The sequence below is a fragment of the Dasypus novemcinctus genome, chromosome 5 (assembly GCF_030445035.2).
Source record: "Dasypus novemcinctus isolate mDasNov1 chromosome 5, mDasNov1.1.hap2, whole genome shotgun sequence".
In the NCBI taxonomy this organism is placed as follows: Eukaryota; Metazoa; Chordata; class Mammalia; order Cingulata; family Dasypodidae; genus Dasypus; species Dasypus novemcinctus.
This window is the reverse complement of record NC_080677.1, coordinates 118107029-118126697: the sequence shown is the minus strand read 5'-3', so window position 1 is coordinate 118126697 and position 19669 is coordinate 118107029. Positions and strand designations below refer to the sequence as shown.

Genomic DNA, 19669 nt, shown 5'->3' with positions numbered 1-19669 from the left:
TAATTATAGGAACCACTTGCAGTTAAAAAATACTATTGGAAAGTTCTGTGGACCTTTCACCCTGTTTCCTCCAATGGTAACATTTTACATAAATCCAGCACAATATCAAAACCAGAAAATGGACATTGATACAATCTAGAGGCCATATTCAGATTTCACTGGTTTTACATGAACTTATTTGTTTGAGAGAGAAAGAGTGTGTGTCTGGGTCTATGTAATTTGATCACATATGTAGATTGGTGTAACCACCATCAAAATCAAGATATGGAATCTGTTCCATTACGTCAAAGATTCCTTGTGCTAACCCTTAACAGTCATATCGTTGCCTAACTCCCTACTCTGGACCTACCCCCTGGCAACCACTTATCTGTTATCCATCACTATAATTTTGTCATCTCAAGAGCATTATATGTAAATAAAATCATAAAGTTTTTAACCTTTTGGAATTGTTTTTTTTCACTCAGCACGATACCCTTAAGAGTAATCCAAATGCTTTTGTCAATAGTTTCTTTGTATTGCTGAATAATACTGCATGGGGATTGACCACAGTTTATTTTATTTTAAAGATTTATTTATTTATTTATTTATTTATTTATTTATTTATTTCTCTCCCCTCCCCCCACTCCAGTTGTCTGTTCTCTGTGTTCATTTGCTGCATGTTCTTCTTTTGTCCGCTTCTGTTGTTGTCAGCGGCACGGGAATCTGTCTCTTTTTGTCGCGTCATCTTGCTGCACCAGCTCTCCATGTGTATGGTGCCATTCCTGGGCAGGCTGCACTTTCTTTCGCGCTGGGCGGCTCTTCTTACGGGGTGCACTCCTTGTGCGTGGGGCTCCCCTATGCGGGGGACACCCCTGCATGGCACAGCATTCCTTTCACGCATCAGCACTGCGCATGGGCCAGCTGCACACTGGTCAAGGAGGCCCGGGGTTTGCACCATGGACCTCCCATGGTGGTAGACAGACGCCCTAACCACTAGGCCTAGTCTGCTTCCTGTTTGTTTAATCATTTGAACATTGAAGGACATTTGTCTTGTTTCCAATTTTTAACTCTTACAGATAAAGCTGCTCTAAATAAATACTCGTGTACAAATTTTTTTTACGTGAATGTGAGTTTTTATTTCTCTGGGATAAAAACCCAAGAGTGAGAGTACTGGGTTGTAAGATAAGTGTATGTATAGTTTTTAAGGAACTGCCCAAAGTATTTTCCAGAGTAGATGTACTGTTTTACATTCCTCCAGGAATATTTGAGAGATCCAGTTCCTCTACATTATTACCAACATTTAGTATTACCATAATTTTTTAAAACTTGTTATTTTATTTTAGTTGTTGAAGTAGGTATATAGTGATATCGCATAGTTTTAATTTGTACATATCCTAATGGCTAATGATGTTGAACATATTTTCATGTGTTTATGCTTATTTGATATCTATGTATCTTCTTTGGTGAAATATTTTCATTTGATGATTTTCTGACTGGATTTTTTTTTAATTGTTCAGATTTGAAAGTCTTTTATATATTGTAGATGTGAGTCCTTTGTTAGATATGTGGTAGGCAAATATTTTTTCCCTGCCTATAACTTGTCTTTTAATCCTCTTAGTGACTTTTACAGAACAAAAGTTTTAGATCTTGATGAAATCCAAAATATCAAATTATTTTCTTTTATAGATTGAGCTTTTGATGCATGTCTAAGAATTCTTTGCCAAGCCCTAGGTCCAAAATATTTTCTCTGATATTTTCTTTTAAGTTTTATAGTTTTCCATTTAGTAGTTAAGTCCATGATCCATTTTGAGTTAATTTTTGTGTAAGATGTGATGTTTAGGTTGTGAGGTTTTTTTTGTTTTTGTTTTTAACTTAGGGATGTCCAATTGCTCCAGCACAAATTGTTGAAAAGACTCCTCCATTGAATTGTTTTTGCACCTTTGTCAAAAATCAGTTGGCATTACTTGTGTGAGTCCATCTCTGGGTTCTCTTCTGTTCCATTCATCTGTGTGTCTGTCCCTCTGCCAACACCACACTGTGCGTATTAATGTAGCTATATAATAAGTCAAACTGAATAGAGTGATTCTTCTCATGTTATTCTTCTTTTTCAAAATTTAGCCTTTGCTTTTTCATATAAATTTTAGGATATGCTTATCTATATCTATAAATGATCTTGCTTAGATTTTGATAGGAATTAAATATTTAGATCAATTTGGGGAAATTTGACATCTTTACTATGTTGAGTTCCCCAATTCTTCATGAACACAGTTCATCTCTCCAAGTACTCTTTCAATTTTTATCATCAGCCTGAAAGTCCTGTAAACTGTTTGGTTAAATTTATACCTAAGAATTTTTTTAGTGATGGTAAATGGTACTGTGTTTTTAATTTCTATGTCCATTTGTTCAATGCTAGTGTACAGAAATACAATTGATATTTGTATGTTGCTCTCGTATCCTGTGACCTTGGTGAAATTGCTTATTAGTTTTCATTTTCTTTGTTCCTTAGGATTTTCTACACAGACTATCATATCATCTCCAAACAGAGATCGTTTTTTCTTCCTTTCCAATTTGCATGCCTTTTTCCTTCTCATAGTGTTGTCTAGGATTTCCAGTACTACGTTGAATATAAGGGGTGAGAGTGGACATCTCGCCTTGTTCCTGAAGTTTGGGGAGAAGCCTTCTGTCTTTCACTATTAAGTATGATATCAGTTGGAGGTTTTTTTGTTTTTTTTTAAAAGATTTATTTATTTATTTAATTCCCCCCCCTCCCCTGGTTGTCTGTTCTTGGTGTCTATTTGCTGCGTCTTGTTTCTTTGTCTGCTTTTGTTTCTTTGTCCGCTTCTGTTGTCGTCAGCGGCACAGGAAGTGTGGGCAGCGCCATTCCTGGGCAGGCTGCACTTTCTTTTCACGCTGGGCGGCTTTCCTCACGGGCGCACTCCTTGCGCGTGGGGCTCCCCCACGCGGGGGACACCCTTGCGTGGCACGGCACTCCTTGCGCACATCAGCACTGCGCATGGCCTGCTCCACACGGGTCAAGGAGGCCCGGGGTTTGAACCGCGGACCTCCCATATGGTAGACGGACGCCCTAACCACTGGGCCAAAGTCCGTTTCCAGTTGGAGGTTTTTTGTAGACAGTTTTTACCAAGATGAGGAAATTCCCCTCTCTCCATACTTTGTTGAGAGCTTCTATCATGAATGAGAGTTGAATTTTTTCCAATGCTTTTGTGTGTCAAATGATATAACAATGATTTTTCTTCTTTAGCCTGTTAATATGGTGGATTACACTAATTGATCCCACCCCCCTTTATTAGAGAAGTTGTACATTTACAGAATATGCATAAAACACAGGATTCCTGTATATCATTCCACCACCAATACCTTGCTTTGGTGTGGAACATTTTTTACAATTGATAATACCACATTTTAATAATTGTACTATTAAATAAAGTCCATGATTTTACTTAGGGTTCACTGTGTGTAGTATAGTTCCATGGATTTAAAAATTTTTTTTAATTCATATATATAATCTAACATTTCCCCGTTTAATCATATTCATATATATATATTTCCGTTCTGTTCATTGCCTTCAGGTTGTTGTGCTACCATCACCACTATCCATTACTAAAACATTTCCTTCATTCCAAATAGGAATCCTTGTATCTCTGGAAAAAGCTTCATCATGGTGCATAATTCTTTCTTATGCAATGCTAGAATCTATTTACCATATTTTGTTGAGGATATGTTATGGGGAATATTTGCCAGTAGTTCTGTTTTTGTATTATTTTTGTATGTTTTTATACCAGGGTAACACAGACCTCATAAAATGAGTTAGGAAGTCTTTCTCTTTCTTTTATTTTCTGACAAGATTGTATGACATTGATATTAATTATTTTTCAAATGTTTAGTAGAATTCTACAGGGAAACCCTCTGGGTCTGGAGATTTCTGGGAATTTTTAAATTATGAATTAAACTTCTCTGATAGGGAAGCGGATTTGGCTCAACTGATAGAGCATCCGTCTCCACATGGGAGGTCCAGAGTTCAAATCCAGGGCGTCCTGGCCCATGTAATGAACTGGCCCTTGTACAGTGCTGATGCATGCAAGGAGTGTGGTGCCATGCAGGGTTGCCCCCGCATAGGGGAGCCCCACGCACAAGGAGTGAGCCCTGCAAGGAGAGCCACCCCGCGTGAAAAAAAGCACAGCCAGCCCAGGAGTGGTGCTGCACACATGGAGAGCTGATACAGCAAGATGCCACAATAAAAAGAGACAGATTCCCAGTGCCACTGACAAGAATAGAGCAGACACAGAAGAACACACAGCAAATGGACAGAGAGCAGACAACAGGGTGGGGAGCAGGGGAGAGAAATAAATAAAAAATAAATCTTTAAAAAAGAACAATTTCTTTGATAAAGAATATTTTCAAATTATTTCATTTTTGGTAATTTGTGGTAGTTTGTGCTTTTTTGAAGAATTTGTTATTGAATTCATGTGCATAGGACTATTTGTATTTATCTCTTATTACCCTTTTATCTGTGGTTCTTCAACAATATCCCAGTTCATTCTTTTTTTAAAAATTTTATTATTTTATTTTTCTGTTTCATTCTTGATGTTGGCAGTTTGAGTCCTCTCTTTTTATTAGTTTAGCTAGAATTTTATCGATTTTATTGATATTTTCAAAGAACTACATTTTTAAAAAAGATTTATTTTATTTATTTCTACCCCCCACCCCTCCACATTCCCCCCGTTATCTGCTCTCTATGTCCATTCGCCATGTGTTCTTTTGTCTGCTTGTATTCTCATTAGGCGGCTTCGGGAACCGATCCTGGGAACTTCTGGAGTGGGAGAGAGGTGATTACTGTCTTGCACCACCTCAACTCCCTGTTCTGCTATGTCTTGTTTTCTCTCCTCTGTGTCTCGTTGTGTCATCTTGCTGCATCAGCTCTCAGTGTTGGCCAGCATTTCTGTGTGGGGCAGCTTTCCTGCATGGGCCAGCCTGCCCTCACCAGGAGGCCCTGGGCATTGAACCCTGGGCCTCCTATATGGTAGACAGGAGCCCAATTGCTTGAGCCACGTCTGTTTCCCAGAACAAAATTATTTATTGATACTCTCTATTGTTTTCCATTTCATTAATTTCTGCTCTTTGTTTCCTTTCTTCTGCTTGCTTTGGATTGCTCTTTCTTTTCTTTTCTTTTTTTAAAGATTTATTTATTGATTTATTTATTTCTCTCCCCTTTTCCCCCAATCCCAGTTGTCTGCTCTCTGTGTCTATTTGCTGTGTCGTCTTTGTTCACTTCTGTTGTCATCAGCGGCACAGGAATCTGTGTTTCTTTTTGTTGTGTCATCTTGTTGTGTCAGCTCTCCATATGTGCGGCGCCATTCCCGGGCAGGCTGCATTTTTTTTCGCGCTGGGCGGCTCTCCTTACGGGGTGCACTCCTTGCACGTGGGGCTCCCCTATGCAGGGGACACCCCTGCGTGGCACGGCACTCCTTGCGCGCATCAGCACTGCGCATGGGCCAGCTCCACACGGGTCAAGGAGGCCCGGGGTTTGAACCATGGACTTCCCATGTGGTAGACGGATGCCCTAACTACTGGGCCAAGTCCACCACTGCTCTTCATTTTCTAGACTTTTAAAAAATTTTTTTTATTTATTCTGCCCCCACCCCCATTGTTTTGTGTCCACTGCCTGTTCTCTGTGTCAATTGGTCTCCCTTTGTTGCATCATTTTGCTGTGTCACCACTCTGCAGCACGGGCTGTCAGCTCTCTGCTGGTGTGGGCCAGCTTGCCTTCATCAGGAGGTCCCGGGTCCCTAACTGGGCCTCCCATATGGGAGACAGGAACCCAACTGTTTGAGCCACATCCGTTTCCCTTTTTCTAGACTCTTACAGTGGTAGTTTAGGTTATTGATTTGACACTGTTGTCTTTTCTAACATAAGATTTTAGTGTTATAAATTTCCCTCCTGGTACTGCTTTACTGTAACCCACAAATTTTATATGTTGTGTTTTCATTCCATTCAATGTATTTTAAAAAATTTTTTCTTCAGATTTCTTTTTGACCCATGGATTACTAAGAGTTACTTGGAGACTTTGCTGTTTTCTTCCTGTTATTTCTATTTTGATTCCTTTTTAAAAAAATTTTATTTACTTCTCTCCCCGTCTCCCCCCTCCCCCCCCCCCCCCAAGTTGTCTGCTTTCTGTGACCATTCACTGTGTGTTCTTGTCAGTGACACCCGGAATCTCTCTTTTTGTTGCATCATCTTGCTGCATCAGCTCTCCGTGTGTGCAATGCCATTCCTGAACAGGCTGTGCTTTTTTCTCTGCTGGGCAGCTCTCCTTACAGGGTGCACTCCTTGCACGTGGGGCTCTCCTATGCGGGGGACACCCCTGCATGGCACAGCACTCCTTGCATGCATCAGCACTGCACGTGGGCCAGCTCACCACATGGGTCAGGAGGCCCTGGGTTTGAACCTTGGACCTCCCATGTGGTAGGTGGATGCCCTATCCATTAAACCAAATCTGCTTCCCTATTTTGATTCCTTTTTGTCAGAGAAAACACTGTATAATATCAAATGTGTTAGATTTTAAATGTTAGATTCATATTATGGCCCTGGATATGATCTTACTGAATGTTCTATGGGTGCTTGAACAGAACATGTATTCTGCTGTTGTTGGGTGGATGCCAATTATATTCTGTTGGTTAATGGCATTGTTACTCTCTTCTATATCTGTTAATTTTTAAATTTAGTAATTCTATCAGTTGTTGTGAGAGGGTGTTGAAGTCTTCAACCATATGCAGATTTATCTATTTTTTCTTTCATTTTTATGTTTTTGCTTAATGTATTTTGATGGTCTTTTGTTTGGTAACACTTTAGGATTGCTATGTAGTATTAATGGATTGACTCTTTTATCATTAAATGTAATGTCTTGTTTCTGGTCTGGGCTGCTTTTTAAATTTAGAGATTAACAGATCTCTTTCCTTTCCATATAGCAAATCTGAAGCAGGGCCTGGGAATCTGCACTTTAACACCATTTTCTTAGATCATTATAATCAAGATATTACTCAAAATTCTTTTTTGCAAATAATGGAGATTGATGTTGCTTAACTTAGGCAGAAAAGGAATTTATTGGAAGAATATTCAGCAACATCTACTGGAATGCTAGAATCCTAGTATGAAGCAGTTCCCTAGATCTCTATAGGGAAGCAAGGGAGACTAAGCAGTGTCTCTATGACCCTGGCTGCTGAAACAGGTATGTGAACTAAACTCAACCAAACAGACTCTCAAGACTTTGAATCTTGTGTAAAGAACATGAAATAGGGATAGTTTAGAATTCATTCTGGTGGTGGTGAGAATTTGATGTCCAATAACAGGTGTCAGCAATGGCAGGGTCTAGTTACCTGCTTAATTTTGACACGATGTGGTTTGTGGTTTGGATTGTCTAACCTTTTTTGGTTTTTACCTTTCCCAAGCCTGCTTATCTGGCCTTCCAGCAACAAACATATAGGTAGCTATATAAACTCCTCTTGGGAAAATTTATAATTTAAGAGTTAAAATCAGAGAATAGTACCAATCATTTGCTAATTCAACTACAAAATAGTTAATAAAGTTAATATAAGAGGTTTATATGACAAGTGACATTATTTACTGGTTTGGAAGACAGTCAGCCTTATACACTAGGGTTGGACTTCCTTATTGCATATTTTAGAAGCCAAGTAGTAGTAACAGCACCACGTTGTGATAAGTAGTCACTTATCCCTACTCTAGGCTCATCTGTAAAGTGAGAAGGTTGTACTATACCAGATGATTTCTTGTCTCTCCAAACTGCAATCTTTTGTGACTCTAAAGTTTTGCTGTTCCTTAATCACTTAATGGTTAGCAGTTCTTGTGAGATTAGTTGACGGTTATCAACTGCTATTTGACACCTTTGTACACAGTGATGGGAAAACAGATGAGAGATGGAATGTTCAAATTAGCCAGGATCAGGGTGAGACGTGCCAGGCCAAAAGATGTAAATATATTAGCAGAAAGCAGTTCTTACTGAGAGAAAATTATATCAAACAGAAAACATTGTTTCACATTCAGAGACCAGAAACAGTAATTTTTTCAGAGGCCCTGACATTACATCTCTTCCCAAAATAACCTTTACCTGGTTCATCCTGTTATGACTGAAGGGAAAAATGGAGACTGGGGTGGGGGGTGGAGGGGAGAGGGATAGCATGAAGCTAGAGGGCTAGAAGTGATACAAGCTGAACAGGTATGAGAGAGGGAGTGGGAAAATAGGCAGGTCTCCCATCTTCCCCAGATACTGAAGTTTTCTCTGGAGATGCCTGAACAGTGGACATAGAGGAATAGCTGGTTAGTACAAGTTAACATCAGCCCCAATTTATGGAGTAATTGCTATTCCAGCTTGGCCCCCAAAAATACAAGATCTAAGGTTCAGGAATGCACAATTCACATAATGGCTGCAAAGGGCCGTTATATATTTGGTGAAATCAATATTTTCTCTTTGATATGAAGGAACAGTTTAGAAGTGGTTTGTATTACTGTAATTTGTTTCATTCTTTTGTGACTTGCAGGTTCTTATGAATGCATCATTCCTGGGGGCCCTGTGTCTTTTCTCATCTGTCTGTGTTGCATGTGCCATTTCTGCATTTACGCTCCCCATTGAGACCAGAGGACGGGCCTTACAGGTAATTGAGGCATGAAGCTATTCTCAACTACTATTTTTTTTTTTTTAGGTGGTATTGGGGATTGAACCCAGGACCTCATAAATGGGAAGGTAGTGTTGAAATCACTGAGCCACACCTACTCCAACTTTTTTTTTTTTAGGTACTGGCACCAGAGCTTGAACTCAGGACCTCGTATGTGGAAAGCCACATAAGCTCCCCTGAGTTGGTTTCATTTGTTTCCTTGCAATTTTTTTTTGAGGCACCCGACTGAACCCGGGACCTCCCATGTGGGAAGCAAGTGCTCAACTGCTTGAGCCATATTTGTTCCCCAACTACTTTTTGATGAAAGAAAACAGACCAGGTATAATGGTATCTTTTTTTTAAGCACACATAATAATACCCAACTGTGTACTAACAATGTTATTTTTGTTTAGTGGGTAATGATATTCAATAATTAATGGATAACCAATAATTTTGGTTATCCAGTTTGCCCTGCATATAGCCTTCAGTAGCACTGAAGTTAAAATATCCAGTAATTCACTTTTGTTAAAATAAAAACTTCAGCAAATTTTGGTTTGATTTCAGAGTTTTATTGAATCAGCTCATGAACTGAGGAGACTCCAATTGCCATGAGGTAGAGAGGTGTTCTCCTGAACAAAGAGCAATGGACTTTTATAGGCAGAATAAGTACATTGGGAGAGAAGTTTTTATTGGTTAGTGCAGAAGACATTTCCTAATATAGTTTGTGTAGGTGGTTGCTTAAAATGAGGAAGGTGGCTAGTGTTAGCTGATTTGCTATATTTAAATTTAGTTTTCTGAGTGAGCTGGGCACTTAGAGGAAACAGAAGCTTGTTAGGTTTTGGGTTTTGCTGAGATGGGGACTAGCGTGGGCACCTCTATGTTGGGCCTCCTAGATTTTATTAATCATAAATCTCTGTGAAGCTTGAACAACAGGAATTAAGATGACAGTTGCTGAGGCCTCGGCTTTCAACTTTTTCCACTTGTATAGCAGAGCTAAAGGTGATCAGGGAACAAAAAGCTGTTTTCATTGCCCTTAGAATCACATGGCTATATGTCTTGGTCCAGGCTTTCTTTCCCCTAATACAATCAGCTGCCTATGATAAGAGCTGAATGGAAAGCTTCAGTGCTGCACTAGCTGTCACCTACTACTACTAAAAGTCATTAGGCATTGACACTTCACTTTAGTCACATACATAGAAAAAGGAGTACCCCAAAAGTGTAAGGTATACTTCCAGGGACAATATTTTAAATGAGAGGGTCTCTACCATCCCTCTGACCTTTTTCTTGGAGTCAGTGAGGAATGTTCATCTCAAAAATACAGGTACAGTCTCTGATATTTTCTTGCTTTAGAAAACACAAGGCTTGTTGCTAATATGTAAAAGCATGTGTGGATGTTTTTGTGTGCAGAGATGGTAGTTGTTGCAGTTAGGTATTTAGTTACGTTGATCCTGAGTTGCTGTCTCTACATGTGGCTGTGTAAAGTCACGATGCTTCCGTGGCTAACCAAGACTTGCCATTTCCCTCATGTCCTACCCTTAGGAGACTAGACAAATGTTAACTTTCATGTTGGCAGAGATACATTTTGCCTCTGAGTAGATGTAGATAAGGCAGGCAATATTGAGTAAAGAAAAGCAAAGCTTTCATCATGGTCTAGATCTCCCCCTCCCCCTTAGATCCAAGATGTACTGTTTTTTCCTAGCTTGTTTAACTTTACAGTAATATGCATTTTAATCAGATTAGATAACCTGTCATGTAATACAAATTTAAGGTTTTATTTAGGTTATTTGGAAAGGTGACCCGTTCATCGAATGCTTAAGCCAGAGACTATATTAGATGATTCATATACTTCCTTTCAGATAAGGGACAGATTGTCACATCCTTTACACAAATGAGGGAAGGTGAGTAACTTGTGTAAAGAACAGGCTAGTATATAGCGGGGCTGGGATTTAAACAAGGCTGCAGAATTAAGTGATGATAAACCATATGCCAATTTTCCACTTCCTGAAAAATTTTCATGCTGGTTTTAAGTAGTGTTACAAATAATATATATAAATAGAAGCTGGGTTTGCCATCTAATGTGCCTAATGGATTTCCAATTCAAGTCATATCCTCTTTAAAAGAACTATTTCCTCTTGTTGACTGGAACTTTGTTTCAGCATTGTGGTGAAATCATTTTGCTTAGATGCACAAAAGCTTTTTAAGTATCACTTACAACTTTAATATGTAGGTTCAATAAATGCAATTGCATGGGCACATATCTCCCGGTGGGCTTTGCCATTCAATTATCTATGTGCCTTTAGGCAAATTAAAAACATTTGTTTTTGAAATGAGTTTGACTCGATTATTCCTAAAAATTTGTTTTCACTCTAAAATGCTTTGAATCTAGATTGAGACAGTAACAGTACGGTAGTGGAAGCAAAGATGTGGGGTTCAACTTGGGGGTTGAACTGAATCTCAGTAAGAATTTATTTGCAAAAAAAAAAGGTGTTAACATATGTACCTTACAGTGGTGTGAGGACTTAACATATGTGACACAAAACTTCCAGAGATTTTAAGACTTTGCCAAAATTTAACTTCCAACACACAGACAGTATCCTAATAATCTGACTCCACTTGGTCAACAGTATAAAGAAAGGACTAATTCCATTTAACAACTACTTTATGACATTCATTTTGATTAGTCTGGTAAACTAAAACTCCAAAAAAATCTTGAGGATGTCCATAATTCAGAACAGCAAATATAAAGCTAGCATTTCAGGATACAAAGATAAATACTAGGGCCTTAATTCCTTACAAATTTATTAAAGGACGTAACTTTTATTGCTAGTTGCTGGTGTTAGACAGTTAAGTCTGAATGGAGGCTACTTTTCTAAAAATTAAATCATTTTTTTTTCCAGCAAATTAAATGAAGATCTGCAAAAGCTACATCTACCAGAGAAGAAAAATGCATGTTTTCACAAAGAGCTTTTACATTTTTAAAAACTCAACTTTTATTCTGTATGCTCCTAGGTAATTAAGGAACTGACTATGCATTTTAAAAATATAAGGCACATATGGGGATGGGGTGGATAAATGTATTGATCTTGTCCCAGGAGGCAATATATAAAGAAACTTTTATAAAATATGCTCTAATTTTGGGAAGCTGTGTGGAAGGTGGCTCTTAATCTTTGACATCAAGTCTGTTAATCTTTATATGAATAAATACTAAATCTCAGGTTTAAAATGAATATACACTGATGTTCTCCCATGAAATTTACTGCTGAAGTTGGGCTGAAATTGTGTAGCCAAGGCAAGAACTAATACCATCAAGCCTTTCCAAATAACTATAATTGTCATTAAGTTTATAATTAACGCAGGTATATTTTAGTTATGGCCTTCATAGTTGACTAATCACAATTTCTTGCTGATAAAATATGCTTAAATTAGCATCAGCTTTGTATATAGTCACCAAGTTGGAAATACACTAAATTTTTCTAGAAATTCTATTTCCAGCCTAACTTCAATATTTTATGAGAAATCTTTCGTTCCCATGTGACAAGAGACTGAAGAACACAGCATATAAATTACATTATGTAAGAAAGCTCACGATTTGTTAGTAACCGCTGCATGTGTGATGCCTCTCACCCCTTTGTACATCACAGTCCACTAAGCTAGTTGTACTGTGAAAAGGAAACATCTAAGGCCTTTAGGTTTATATTTTAGTTCTCTTTTATTGCTGTTCAGGCTAATTGTTGAGGGCCACTGAGGGTGAACTCCTAGGCTGGCTCACCTCTTATTCCCACTCCCACTATGCAGTAGAAGAAGAACATGGCTGTTACAATGAAGTGTTACAGCACTGGCAAACCATGTTGTATATGAGTTTTTAAATAAGGAGGTGGATAATTCCTACTTGAATCACAAGGCATATGTCTTAATCTTCAGTAATCATTATTTTTCTCCAAGAGCTAAATAGTAGCAGGAAATTTTAGGCTAAAATATTTTTGATGTAAAAAGATGTCTTGGGTACATGTTAGGGTTAGCCATCAAAATCTTAACTGGAATTTCCTAAGTTGAGATTGACAGAGATTGGTAATTAAAATCAAAGGGAGCAATGAAAACCACAGTCAACCTACGACAAGGCTAATGCTTAAGCATATTTATAAGGATTTCAGGAACTCAGTATCTGTGGGGGGCATCCAGGCTTGAGGAAATTGGCAATGTGGTCCAATACTGCCTAGCATCCAGTCTTCCTAAAAGACAGCCTACAGCAAACCTTTATGTAATTTTAATTGAATACCAAATTTGAAAATTCTTAAATAACTCATGTATTTTGCTTATATAACTTACCAGTATTAGTTTTTAGTAAAAATCAAAGTCTACCAATTTCATGTCATTCATCTGTAAGAACTTGACATTTGGATTAGTTTCCCAGCCTGCCAAAAGATCAAGAGACAGTACTGGTTGGGGTATTAAAAACAATAACTGGAATGTCTATGTAAGCATATTTGTTTTATGTACGAGCATATATAAATGCTTAATTGGTCTGAATCTAATGTTTAAAGCATAGCTTATAATGGCAAAAAAAATCCTTTTAAAATATGATCATATGCCAAAACTTTGGTTTTGGCTTTTTTGTATTTGGCTTCTTAACATATACTTTTATTAATAAATCCGTAAAACAATCAGTTTAGGTATCAGCATTTCACTTTGCATAATCAAAAATCTGCTTGTTTCTGTCTGCTTTGTCTCCACTGATCTTGAGGGAAACGCCACTCTCGAGTGAGTACATTCTTACTTAAAGGTTGAGAAGTATTTGATTAATCAGTATATTCCATCCCCAAAACAGTGACAATTGGACTTCAGTCATTTGCAATGGAAAGATTCCTGAATGAATTTTCTGGCTCACTAGTCATAGGATTTAAGGCATTAATACCTATAATTATAGAACATGGTAAAGAATTCAGGTTCACAGTATTCTGATACATGGGACAGGATGTTAAAATGGCTTTTCTGCAATACCACAGTTGCATATATGGTAAAGGTAGGATTTTGTGAAATATTTCATTTAAAACTTCCAAAGAAGGATCCTTTTTTAGGATGCAAAAATAGGACTTCCATCATTCAATTTAAAAATATTGAACAGATTCTATTTTAAGAATCAAATGGAAAACTATCCCTACTCCACAAAGTAAGATCTATTAAAGATACAAGATTAATTTTTTAAAGTAGTAATTTCTGAGTGAAAACTTTCCAAACCTTACAAGTAAAATTAACATAAGTAAACTTTCTCAGAGACTTATAAAAGTATCCCCTGAGTCCTTCCTGCCTGTCCTACCTCCACCCCACACTAGGTCAGACAAGTAGAGTCTTTCAAGGCATCCTAGGTTCTCCTACTCTCAAGGGGGAAAAACTCAGTGACTGAAGATAATTATTACTCTTCCCTGTTTGACACACTATCTTTTCTTTGTTTATCCTTCAAGGCTGGTGAAAGAACTGAAATACATGTGTTAGAAAGATTTTTTAAAAAGACCATTTTCCTATTATAGTTATTTATGGAATAGCAGTTAGTCCTATAGTCCTATAAATATCAATGTTATGGTTAAAGGAACATACAGAGGTAGTAATGAAAGACTCAAACTAGTTAAAGTCCTACTGAATAATTTACAATAATTTTTTCATACAAAAACCCTGGTGGTAGTAAAATATTCACAGAAAAAAATCTGTTGAAGTTAATTTTTATTCAAATCAAAGCACCATTCTGCCTTAAAAAAAAAAAAACCCAAAAAACAAAAACACAATAAGGTAACAGACTACTGCCTCAGATGTTCTTCACGATACAGAAAAATCTGTAATCTGATTGGCTAGCATTATTTTTACTCAGGAATGAGTCACCAACATGTGACTTATGACTTAGTAAATGCACACCTAAGATGAAGGTGCCACAAGTGTTTGTAAAAAAGACATATATTTACATGAGATTATAAAATATTTTTAAAAATATGTACATGGTTATTTAAAAGGAGGTGCCCAATTTCAACAAAAAATTAGATGGTTGAACTCATAGTCATGTTCTTAATTTTGATGGCCAATCAGATATCTATTTCTCTCATTCAAGACAAAAATAGGTAAATAGAAAATGAGTGTATCTTCAATTTAAACCTAGAAACCTTTTGTTCATATGCAACAACTTAGTTCTGGAAATCACATTAATTTACGGATCAGGCCTCAGGAAAAGGAAGAGTTCTTCCTTTCACTGCCACATTAGTTTCCCCATGGAACACAATTTAAAAGCACTCTAACAGCACAGGTCTTTGAAATCAAATCCATAAACTCAGCAACTGTCTATACATTTAATTCACCCTCTTGACTGCAGAATTAACCTTTTTGAAAGCATTCTTAAATTTTATCTATCCTACTGTGTAGTAGTATAATGTATGGGCTATTCTTTATCTTGGAAAAGAAAGTAAAACTACCATGGGAAGGAACATTTTCCTTTTCTTTTAGAATCCTCCCCTTTCCTATACCTCCATTCACATAAAGGCAAGCACATACTGTTAATCCAAAGGGCAAAGCAACTGCATTGCTGAAGGCTGATGTAAAAATATTTACATTTAGTATATCATGGCCCATTTTTACTTTTGCAATAGTCCCTTAAAAGTCAATGTGTACTTAGGTTTTCTTTTTGTCAGAGCACAGATGCTTGGCACTTGGGAAAGCTGTTAACGAGTTAGAATTGAGTAAATCTTAGCTTCCACATGTCTGTTCATTCATAGGCCCTGGCAAAGATTTCCAAATCTAAAAGGAAATCTTGAGTTTCTGAACAGTGGTCAACACTGGAGTGCTTAAATGTACGTCAAGGTTGCTTAAATTGCACTGAACTTTTGGGGGATATGCTCAATGAGTATGGGAAGGAATTAGGCTCATCTTATTGCTTATTTCTATTGAAATTTAAGGATCTACCTGGGGCACAAGGGCACTTGTTAACAAGGTCCCAGGATTTTAACCTTTGAAGACCATCACCAAAAGGCTATTTGGAGAGAGAAATTCAAGATATTTACTTTTAATATTAAATGATAGCTTTACATACAACTACAGGAAAGCTTGTTGTCAAGTGCCTTTCAGAAATTCAGGAAAAGACGTTAAATATGAAACTGAAAAGACTAATATGGTATTGAATAAAACAGTGAAAGTTTTGGGTGCACTGGTAGAAACTGTGCCTCAGTTCCATTTAGGAAATTATATATTTTTGCACTTAAACTTTATGTCCCTTTGTGATTTTCCTCAAAATAATTTATGTGTTTAAGGAAACAATTATGGAAGAACAAACTTTCTGAAGAACAGTATTCTAAGATACCAACAGTAGACTTATTAGCAAAAGCTCTATAGCTTCTGGGCTAAAAATGCTGGAGCAAAAAAACAAACATTATATATAAATGATATGCATTGTTATAAAAATTTGCTCAAATAGTCTTTGGAGAACAAATGTAAAAATGCATATTCAACAAATATCAGGTAACCCATTGCAAAAATGAGTTAAGACTTTTTAAAACAGTTAATATATAATTGACATATTAGAGATAAGACCTAAGTCTATAAAGTAAATGAGAAGCTATTGCTGGTAAGTTATATTCTTCTGATATTTTATCTCCAGCAATACCTGAAAACCTAATGAACTAGCCATAGAATATTTTCAAATTATTCATTTTAAGAAGTAATGCCATGCTATGGGTAAAAGCAAATTCTCTAGGTTTAATTCATGGGAGATGATACAATCCAAAGAATAGCCTTCTTCCAAGTTAGCTATATTTTATTCTGAGAGAATAACTGAGAGAGAAACTTTCTTCCAAACAATGTTTTATAAATATAGGTTTTCTTTGGTAAACTAAAAATATCCATGTGTAAATATTTTGTCAAATGTTAGATTAACAAATGGCTCAGCAATTTTCTTCTTCTATCCTAACATCGTTTCCTTCTTTGACAGTTCATCCGAAACTGGAAAACACTAAACAACAATTAAAAGGATTAAATAAATGTCAATTAGCTGTATTAGCTGGACCTGGCTCATTAAGAATATGCTTGCCTTTAGAAGATGGGTCTTTGTACCTGTATTAGGAGAATGAAATTCAGGATTGTCAGGATAAAGATTCTACTAGAAATCCTGACTCTTAAAAACAGGAAATAGATACTTCAGAAAAAAATAAACTTTACACTATAATCTCTCCCCACAACTGCCTGCTTCCAAATCGCACAACACATTTTCATTCCAAATTTGAAAACAGATTAAAACCACAAAACGAGTCCCTTTCAAAGGTACTAATATTGAACGTACAATAGGTGTATGTTGAAGAAACTTCAACAAATACAGTGCACACTGGTGAGTTTTGGGTAGCTCTAATAAAAGACATACTGCAAACAATGAGGCTTGTTTGTTATAAGAAGGCCATCTGCACGTAAAAAAACAATCAACAACATAGAGACACACAGCAAAACCAAACAAATGTACACTTACTTCCTTAGAGGAAGAAGTTGAAGAAAATCTAGACTGAGAAATATATGAAAAATGGCCTTGAAAATTTGCTATACAAAACACCTCTGTGGACAAGACAAAAACAAAAAACAAAAACAAAAAGCAAACATTTGTTTTCCTGATTTTTCTTTAATACAGTTGCCATCTTACATGATATACTATTAGGTGCTGCCTTAATAGCACCTAATCTACCCTTTTGTTGTACCAGTTGGCATCCTGGGATAGATCACCACTCATGTTCACAAGGTACTGCTCTTAAGCAGTACAGTATACCTAACTCATATGGTTGGGTCATAATTAATGGGTAATGGTATTAATTTTCTAAAAATGGATTAACACACACATTCAAACCACATTAAATTTTCAACTTAGAGTTCATGTGAAGTCTATTTTCTTTCTACAGTAGCTACCACTCCAGACTTGTTTTGATATCCAAGAAGTGGGAAGAATGTCTTTTTATTTTGCTATTGAGGCTTCTTTCATTTTCTTTTCTCTTTCTTTATAAGCAGTTAAAAGAAATGAGTTATTAAGGAAATAAAAGCCTAGGAAACATGAAAAGCTTTAGATAGAGTGGTCACAGATTCTTCCTTGTAATATTACTGACAAAATGTTTTTTAGAAAACAAAAAAAATCTAAAAACCAGCACATGCCAATGGTGCCGCTTATTTAAGCAGCTGGCGTTCCTCAATGCTTTTGACACGTTTTTTCCGGGGCTGTACAAAGTCATCATCTGAATCGTCACTAAATTTATTATCTTCTGATTCATTCCTGAATTCTAGTTTAGGAAACCTTTTTTCTGGATAAAGATTCTTTAGAAGTTCTTCAAAATAGTTTTCAAGTTTTATACCAGCATTGGCTACTTCTGAATCAGGCTGTTGGAGGAAAAGGAAAATATGAATTAAAAAAAGAAATGCCAACATTTGAGAATCAGTAAAACTAATAAATCTCTCACACCTTTGTTTCTTCAGCATGCATTTGACTCTTGAGATTATGAATGTGAATGGACTGTTTTTATAAAAAATGTTTAAGCTTATGTCTAGTCAGTAATATAAATAGTCTGGAGCTGGATTAGATAAAGCCTAGAGAAGGTTGGCTTTGACCTGTCAGGATTATTCTAAAAGGGAGAAGAAGTGTGTAAGACTGGATTACTGAAGAAAGATCAAAGAAACATCATAATCACAGAACCATGGAACAGGTATTTTTAGAACAAATAAAATGAAATGTGGTACTCTAGAATGAGTAACACTCACACAGAACAAACCACCAACAAAAGCTATTAAGTTTGATAGATATTTAGATAAACTGACATAACAGATTTTTAAATTTAGAGAGCTATTTGGACCATATCCTTAATATTTCAATATCAGCATCAGGAAGACTAAAGTGTGGAAGTGCCATATTTTAAGAAATAGAATACCTCTACGTTAGACAAAAATATTTTCTAAATTGTATGTAAGTTAGCTGCAATTTGCATTTCAACTTCCCATATAATAAATCTGTGAATATAAATGTGGCTAAAGTTTTCCTAATTATCTCCTTCATTTCCTGACATCCCCTGAACTTTTGGAAATTTATACTATTATGAGTTTCTTGGGCTTCCTCATTTATTGATAAGGTGTTTGGTTTTTAAGATTACTTTCATACTGCTATTGCATTTTTTTTTTCTCACCTCATTGAATTCAGCACAATTTTGAAAGATCAATCTAAAATCAGCTACAAAGTCTTCAGGCTTTGTATACATGGAATAATCTTCTTGTAGTCTTTTCTTGATGGTTGACAAGTCCATTGGATTTTTAATTATTTTGTAATAATCAGGCACCTTTCAAAATAAATGAGATGCTATAATACAATTAACTAGATTCTCCCTGGTCCAGAAGAAATTCTATGAGAAGTGGTATAAAATCCAAATTGTTTTCATTGATTTTCTCTGTACTATTTGTCATTGGTAAGGAAACCTCTTAACAGCACTTTAAAGTGTGCCCTGCCTGCCTCTCACATTGATAAATATTTTGTCACATAATTTAAAAGACTTTTACCAATTACCTTAAATGAAAACTTGTCTGTTCATTTTGCTTCTTAAACCTTCTCTATTCTCTCCATTATTAAACAAAAAGCATTACTAGAAAGAGAGTATCACTTCTAGTAGGATTTGACATTTTTGCTGCATGTATTAGTACAAGATGGTGAAGAACAAGGACTCTGAAGCTGGGTTTAAATCCCATTTCTGCTACTTCTAACCTGATCCTGAGTATATAACTTAACCTTGCTCAATCTCAGTTTCCTCATTTCAAATAGGGACAATCCTGCCAACCTTACAGGATTCTGTAAAGACTAAATGAGAAGATACATATTAAGAAAAAGTGAGCTATTTTGTGCTGCTGCAGCTGTTATTACTGATTGCAACTGTAAGCCAAGATCATACAAAGTCCAGCTTTAGGTTTTTAAGTTTTTAAGTGGATAAAGTTTGTACTGGGTTTACAAGCCTCTTTTCTTTGAC

The 19669-nt window shown here is 36.4% G+C and overlaps 2 protein-coding genes across 4 annotated transcripts in view; one reads left to right on the top strand and one right to left on the bottom strand.

The window, feature by feature from the left end:
* The window catches only part of SVOPL (SVOP like), a 150067-nt gene extending 133113 nt beyond the window's left edge, over nt 1-16954 (top strand). For both annotated transcript variants that reach the window (XM_071215296.1, XM_058297437.2), the window contains exons 15-16: nt 8553-8666; nt 11564-16954. In XM_071215296.1, coding sequence (XP_071071397.1) covers nt 8553-8666; nt 11564-11575 — 126 coding nt within the window. In that variant the 3' untranslated portion in view covers nt 11576-16954. The remainder of the gene's footprint in view (nt 1-8552; nt 8667-11563) is intronic.
* TRIM24 (tripartite motif containing 24) overlaps nt 9214-19669 on the bottom strand; it is a 140008-nt gene continuing 129552 nt past the window's right edge. For both annotated transcript variants that reach the window (XM_058297435.2, XM_058297436.2), the window contains exons 18-19: nt 18842-18991; nt 9214-18044 (exon numbers count right to left, since the gene is read on the bottom strand). In XM_058297435.2, the coding sequence (XP_058153418.1) occupies nt 17835-18044; nt 18842-18991 (360 nt within the window). In that variant the 3' untranslated portion in view covers nt 9214-17834. The remainder of the gene's footprint in view (nt 18045-18841; nt 18992-19669) is intronic.